Below are 7,883 nucleotides of genomic sequence, written 5' to 3'. Positions count from 1 at the left end.
TCTAGATGTGTACGTGTGCCATTGTCACTTCCATTGCACTGATCAGATTGATTCTTTATCCAAGACCCGAATCCCAGCTGCAAGGAAGGGATAACAGGTGGAATTTGTGTCTGTAGGAAGTATAGCACCATGATTGTCAAGGCATAGTTTGACAGCTGTTTACAAACAGCCAGACCTTTTGCTTTTGCCCAGGCTCTCACCATGAATACCAGACGTGGAACCCTGGGATCAAGTAACATGTAGCAACGGAGCAGATCAGAGTTTGCCACACCAAGCCTACAAAGGTAAAAAACAGGCAATGCATTAATTTTCACTCATATGAAATTGATGAGTTCCCACTGAAATGATTTTGTATGCCTGTATATCCTCATACCTGTTGTTGATGGACAAATCACATGACAAATCTGATGGTTGGTGCCTAAACTTGATAAGAGGGCATTTGGCAGTCAAAACAGGTATAATATTCACACATCCCGGAGCAAAGCTACGTAAAACATCAATGACCACTGAATAATCCAAATGAAAAGTATCAGTTGTGTCTTCTGTCAATAAACAGATGTCTAAGTCACTCCCTTTCCAACCGACTCCAGTGACAGTGGAACCAAATAGCACAACAGATGCACTGCTGTTCACTTCATGAAAGACTTCTATGAGGAGTTTACACACTAGTCTCCGTAACTTGACATCCTCTTCAGTCAAACACAACTCTTCCATCATCAAGTTTATCTTTTCATCTACCTTCATTTGAAAATAGAATTTAATAGAACAGAAACAAGATGAGTAAGTGCAGAAGAGTTCATATAATTTTTTTTTAGTGAAATGAAACGAAAACAATATTATACAGAATCAGGGCTCAAAATAATTTTTGGCCGGTCGTGTTGACTGGCCAAATCAATTTTTGCTCGGCCACGTTCCATTTTTGACCAGTCAAAATATTGAAAATATTTATTTTGAAGAATTTCCCTATTAAGCCAAAACTATCACCTCATATGCACAAAAATGTGTTGTTAAGGAGCACAAAAGTTTTAATTACTTAAATATGTTTGCTATTTGCATTTCAAAGGCAATGGCCTCAGACTGCATTCTACTCGAAATGGAACTTGAAATGTGGCGCTGGCAGTGATAACAACAATCAAAACTCGATATATTATTTTTATTAGAAATGCTTATTTAACCCTAGTTACTCTGCACATAGTTTTACATTAAATTACGACTTACGTTGGATGCGATTTTGGTTGTAAACACTTTGAGTTTCTACCAAACACTAACAGGGCTGCATAGGCTCATGCTACAAGTGAAAGATCACTGCCTTTGCTCGGATGTAGGAAATACAAGAAACACCAACAGCTTCATATCAATTGTGTCCAGGAGAAAGGATTTGCCTCCATGACTTTTAGATATCTTTCAATGTATCATGTGAGACTAATTTCCCAGCTCAAACCAGCAGAATAACCTAAGCACACATGGGACACGTCCAATTGCAAAATGGAGACAAATTTATTTAGAAACTTTGTGGATTCAAAGCATTTTATGATGCATTATTTTCTTGTGATCTTGCAGATGATAAAAACGCTACGAACATGATATTTGCTACAGACATACTTATATTTTAATAAACCAAACGAGTGCTATTTTTCTCGCCTGCGAAGCAATTGAAAATGTATCAGCATCATCAAGTCTCATCACGCCAGTCGGTGCACAAGGCATCAATTGAAAATGTAACTGCATGTTGATACAAGACATTGATTGATGCGATGTTCATTGTTGCCTAGACTGTTTAGATGTTTTTCCTGTGTCATTTTAGCAAACCGCTAAAACGCCACAGCATTCACAAAGCCGAAGATCATGCATCTGCATATCTCATATTTTGTGACTGCAAGCTGCTGAGATATTTTATGATTGAACTGTTTATATTTTCCAGAAATAAAGCAAATAATATTTTTTCTAGTTAATTATTTGAAAGCCGCGTACGTGACAGGTCAAAATGACCACCAAACTGAAATTTTGTCCGGAGAAATAGTCATCTTGCCTGGACATTATTGGTTATTTTGAGCCCTGAGAATGCAGATTGATTTTGTAAGCATGTATGAAGTTTCACAATTATAATTATTATTTAAGGCAGCTGTGACAGCAAGAGCAAGAATTGGCTGGGTGAAGTTCAGGGAATTTGGAGAGTTGCTGAACTCAAAAAGGTTCTTGCTGAAGGTGTAAGGAATGGTTTATCAGAGTTGTGTAAGAGTGGCGACGTTATGTGGGAAAGAGACATGGTGTCTGAGGGAAAATGAGATAACAAATATCCGAAGGAAGAGCAATGTGTGGTGCAAAACTGATGGAGAAAAAGAGGACAGAGGACCTGATGGAGATGTTGTGATTGAAGGAAACAGTGGTTCAGATGGCAAAGGCAAATGGAGTCAGATGGTACGCGCATGTGTTGAGGAGGGATGATGGGCATGTTCTGAGAAAAGCGTTGGAGTTCGAAGTGAAGGGCAAGAGGAAGCGAGGACGACCAAAGAAGACGTGGAAGACGCAAGTGGAGAAGGATAGCAAGAGAGTTGGTTTGGAGAAAAAGGACGCCATGAATTGAGCGAGATGGTTTACATGTATCCCTGTAAACTGGCCACCCCGGTTTATGGGGATAAACCCGGATCAAAATTGGATTGATGATGATGATGATCATGATTTGAACATCTAAGTACACCTACATCAACATGTTCCAGCAATCGGCAAAGTCCATTTTTGACTTATGGCTGTTTCTGCTTAGGTGGCCTGATACACTGCAAGCCTTTTTAGAGACATCACCAACATCCCACAAGGAACTTATGAACATGAAGGATATTTATGAGACACAACCTAAGGTTTATAGTCCTTTTCCAAGTTGAAAGGATCACCGCAGTTAGTTGAGTAACTTAATTAAGCAGTTGCAAAATGAAGCCGTAAAATCCAGGTTTTGCTACTGCTTCAGTTGCTCAACTAAATGATATGATCTCTTCAACTTGAATTTCGGAAAGCAGATTACAGATGAAATGAAGGATTTAGAGTATAATCAATTTGACCTGAGCTAAGATAGGGACCTGGCACTGGTCGGCCCATGTCTGTTACATTTTACTCATTTCGCTTTCTTATCATTATGTGTGCACGTGACAGGAGTTAACTGTGTTGAGACCGATTAAACCAATGTCCTTACAAAATGGATGGACTCCTATTTATGATAAGAAAGCGAAATAAGTAAGAAGTAACAAACATGGGCCGACTAGTGCCAGGTCCCTATCTTAGCTCAGGTCAAACCAATAATATTATGCTCAAGGATTGATCCTCATACCTGAAATAAGAAATACCAGTAATACTGACTGGTATTACAGATTTATTGTTAAAGAATCCCAACACATTCAAGGCTACAATGGGATTTGAAGACACAACATTACAGTATAACATACTGGTGCAGTACTCAAATGACCAAAGTATGAAGTAATATTTTTAATTAGTGTGGGAAAACAATTTCCTACGGTTTGAAAACAGTCTTAACCCAGGGGTTTCAATAACTTCTGAAATAGCCGTCCATGATAGCCCATTGAAGGCGGCAGTTTGACAAGTTTATGATAGCATTTTTAGTGAAAATCAAGGCAAACTAGCCGGCGGTGTGAGGCAAAGCAGGCGGCAGTATACCGCCGGTAACCGGCTTCTACTGAAACCCCTGTAACCCTTTCTTGCCCAAGAGTGACACTCATACATGTAGATTTTACTGTCTAATGCCAGATAATTTTACTCATCAATTGGGGCACACTCGGGCATCAAAGGGTTGCAACTGGGCAACCTCTCCGTGGTACTCACTTTTTTAACTGACGATTTCAGCTCTTTTGCAAGTTTCTCAGGCACGAATGCTGCAATCTGAGCGCTTTGCCACTGTTGGCCAAGTGAGTGATGCCATGAGTCTTTACTAGGTTTCGCCATCTTTGATCTCGTAGTTGCTTTCTGAGGACTGGCTTTGTTTTGTGTTCTTTCTTTTACTGTAAGACGTTTGCCATTAAAAAGAGGCAGTGACTTCTCTAATAGTATATTACTAACACTTTCTTCATCTGCCATTTCAACTATTGCAAAAACACCCTAAAAGAATAGAAAATTAAGATTTTATTAAACACACACTAGAAATTTTACCTAGTGTTTGGGATGCTAATGATTGATCAGGGTTCGAAAACATGACTTATATTTTTTCATCAGATTGTCTGCCAAATGTAATGATTAGCAGCAGACCAAGAGTGGACTTAAGTGCCTTGAAAGCTTTAATAATCTTAAGTACTCCTTGTAATACTATTGGTTCAACTTAGGTCTCATTGCTCAGGAGCTCGAGGCACCTAATCCCGAAGCGATATTCAAATTAATGTTGAATATCACCGAAACTCAATTACCCCCCCCCCCCCCCCTTAATGATCTTGGTTCAAGGGGGTGGCACTGCTGCAAATAGAAAAGGGCCATACACAAATTTTCCATCCCTACCCTACACTTCCATATACAGCTGTAAATGTCTATAGCCCAACCTTTAAATTCCCTTCATAAAAATCCCCCCCCCCCTCCCTAGTCACCAGTCCCCCTGCAGGCATTAAGGCATTGCAAGGCCACTGGTTAAGGTCACAGTAAGCTTTGAAAGTAGTGAAAACATTGCCTTCCATTAAAATGACAATAATATTAGCTTTTTTCAAACATAATGACCTGCATCTACTACAAGAAAGCTCCTGCTTCTGGATTGTGATGCATTCATACCTTGTCTTTATCCAGGAAAATTTTTGACACCTCCCCAAATGCACTAAAATAATCAGTCAATTCTTCTTCAATGAATCCTGAATTTTGAAAACCACGGACATAGATACTCTTCTTACATGAGCTCTCCCTGTCTCTTCTCAACTTTAAAAGTCTCTGATGTTTTTTGCCTTCATTGTGAGTTGGTAGCAATGAAGCTGGAAATTATAAGAAAGAAATACTCTGGTAAAGGATAACTAGCCACCCAAAGCACCAGCTTTTAAATTCTTATTAGAAATACGACTTTTTTTACAGATGTTGGTTTTTTGTCTGTTTTGGCTCGCATATCATGAAACCAATGGATCACATGTAAAGCCAGAATTCCTATGTCAGTTTTGAGAGAACATACCACATATGTTCTTAAGAACTGAATTAAAATCAAGTTCTTCTGATTGGTCGGTAATCAGTGTTACTAAAATAAGCTAGCTTCATATTCCTAGAGTATGGCAACGGAGGTTCTCTCTCCGACATCTACCGGTACATTTTCATGTTCCAGAACTCAGCAACATCCCTTTTTGAGTTATTGCTGTTTCTGCTTAGATGGCCTCATACAATATAGGCCTTTTTAGAAACATCACCGAAAAGCCAGCCACTTCTGTTGGAAAGAACAGCACAGCCACAACGCCAGGGACTTTATGCCGGCCTCCTCTTCTCTAATAAAAATGGAGTATTTGTGCAAGGTAGGTAGGTGGGGAACCAAGCCGTGCTAGTGGTTTTCAAAAGACACTCCCCACTCTCCCCTCCCCCACCCCAAAACGGTACCTGCAAAATTTATTTACTCAAATTCAATATTTCACCAGACAGTCTCCTGTCATAAATGAATGAAGGGGTAGTTTCTAAAGAAACTGTGGTGCTGCGTCGGTGGGGAAGTAGTATATACAAAAATTTGGTTTTATCAACGGAGTTGATAATGTAAATTGGCCACTGTACAGAGATTCTAAAAGCTGACGTTTCGAGCGTCAGAGCCCTTCGTCAGAGCCCTTTGCTCTGACGAAGGGCTAACGCTCGAAACGTCAGCTTTTAGAATCTCTGTACGGTGGCCAATTTACATTATCAACTCCGTTGATAAAACCAAATTTTTGTAGTCTCCTGTCATAAATGAATTATATGTAAAGAAAGCATCTTCCAGCGAAAATACATGATTAATCGTTTAACAAAGTGATAAGTCCTATTCGTTGCAATGGTTAATTTTTTTTCTTTTGCGTGTGGAAAACTAGTGAGGAGTAGGTATTTTGTTGAGAACTGTTGGGCAAGGGTCTGTTGATTTTTGGCAGGTTTGAATCCAATGTCCATGATTTTTTTTTTTTGCATGTTTTCTTCCCAATAATAATTTCAATCAGAAAAAAATAACATGCAAATTATAAGCACTGTATTGCCAGAGGAAAACCTTGTCACATGCTAGGCGACCAATAATGCTACATCTAGCAGAACAGAGCTATGATGCGCTCTTCACTACCGTTCTATAGATATTTCACTCTCAATGTACACTTTCTTTAAGCTATTTCAGGTTCCATTTTACAGTCAAAGTAGCCAGGGGACATGCTCATATTAATGATAGCTTTGTTTGTGAGAGGGGGCCTACGGTTTATAGTCCTTATCCGAGAAGACTTGAAAGTCTAACCATTTGCAGACAAAACTACAAAGGCCTGAGTGCTGATCCGGCCGGGGTTCGAAACTGCAACCCCTCCTCGTGATAGCTCGATGCTCAACGAACTGAGCCATCTATGCGCAGTACATGAGCTCACCCTGGATGTTCTCAACTATAAAAGTTTCTGATGCTATTATGAGAAAGAAATACTCTTGTAAAGGATAACTAGTAGCTACCCAAAGCACCAGCGTTTAATTCTTATTGGAAATAGGATTTTTTTACAGATATCAGTTTTTTGTATGTTTGACTCGCATGTCATGGAACCAATGGATAACGTGTAAAGCCACAGGTAACCCAGGCTCACTGTGTGCGTCACGTAGGTATTTAAATGGCGGCCAGAAAGCGTGGTACTCACGAAGTGCCCAATTCAAAATGGCACTGAACTCTGGACGCCTGGTGACGAGTATAATAAGTCTCCCTCGAGGGTGGGAGTCCCAAATTGTTAAAAACAAAACTCACTGAGCAATTTGGGACTCCCCTCCCTCGAGGGAGACTTATTATACTCGTCACCAGGCGTCCAGAGTTCAGTGCCATTTTGAATTGGGCACTTCGTGAGTACCACGCTTTCTGGCCGCCATTTTAGCAGGTTAACTTACAAGTTTTACGGAGTCTGGTGGCTCCGCGTTGCTACCTGGAGATGCTTCAGTGGATTCATGGTTTAGAGAAATTCCTATTCCACGAACCTGGCGTGTTTATTTAGCGACTGGATTTGATTTTCGCGGAAAAAATCGTGCTTGTTTTGGGTCGATCGGAGTCCCGACGCTGGCTTCCGTCTCCTACCTTGTCACTATATTATGAAGGAAGGTGAACGGGGACCATTTTCCCCGAAACTTCGTGTACGTATTAAAGACAACAACAGCTCACCACATGGTAAGTTTTATCGATTTTTATTACCATTTTCTAGCAAATTTTCAGACCTAAACTTCGCCTCATATGTTCTCTATATTTTAATACCTACGTGACGCACACAGTGAGCCTGGGTTACCTGTGGTAAAGCCCGAATTCCCCTTGCAGTTTTGAGAGAACGCAAGACGTACGTCCTTCAGAACTACATTAAAAACAGTTCTTCTGATCCGTCAGTTATCGTCGTTGCTAAAATAAGCTAGCCTCGTGTTCCTAGATTATAGCAACAGAGTTCTTTCTTTCTATTTTTTGCGTTACTTACCTGAAGGTAAAGCGACGCCACAAACTTCGCACCAAACTTGGTTTCTGGCTGCCGCCATGATTTCAAGTTAATTTGCGCTCTGAGAACGAGATCGAGGTTGTCCCGAACCAGTCTTCCCTTTTTCCAAATGGAACGCCTGATGAAAATGAACCTTATAGGGAAAGGACTGAAGCGTCGAAGACACGTGGGTCAACTGATGGGTGGACATTCCAAGAAATCGAAATATGCGAGGAAAGATGTTCGCAAAGGAACTGAAGAATAGCCGACAAGAAGAGCGCG

At 40.4% G+C, this 7,883-nt stretch overlaps 1 protein-coding gene across 2 annotated transcripts in view; it reads right to left on the bottom strand.

Moving 5' to 3' along the window:
• The window catches only part of LOC138012811 (speckle targeted PIP5K1A-regulated poly(A) polymerase-like), a 12,524-nt gene extending 4,841 nt beyond the window's left edge, over positions 1-7,683 (bottom strand). The window contains exons 1-5 of one of the 2 annotated variants that reach the window (XM_068859703.1): positions 7,605-7,683; positions 4,756-4,949; positions 3,829-4,101; positions 374-738; positions 1-276 (exon numbers count right to left, since the gene is read on the bottom strand). The exon at positions 1-276 is cut by the window's left edge and continues 83 nt beyond it. In XM_068859703.1, coding sequence (XP_068715804.1) covers positions 1-276; positions 374-738; positions 3,829-4,101; positions 4,756-4,949; positions 7,605-7,662 — 1,166 coding nt within the window. In that variant the 5' untranslated portion in view covers positions 7,663-7,683. The remainder of the gene's footprint in view (positions 277-373; positions 739-3,828; positions 4,102-4,755; positions 4,950-7,604) is intronic. The other variant, XM_068859704.1, reaches the window with a different exon arrangement.
• Positions 7,684-7,883: the final 200 nt, after the last annotated feature.

This window comes from Montipora foliosa, chromosome 8, assembly GCF_036669935.1.
Source record: "Montipora foliosa isolate CH-2021 chromosome 8, ASM3666993v2, whole genome shotgun sequence".
Classification (NCBI taxonomy): domain Eukaryota; kingdom Metazoa; phylum Cnidaria; class Anthozoa; order Scleractinia; family Acroporidae; genus Montipora; species Montipora foliosa.
Note: the sequence above shows the minus strand (reverse complement) of the source record. Positions and strands in the feature narration are given on the sequence as shown.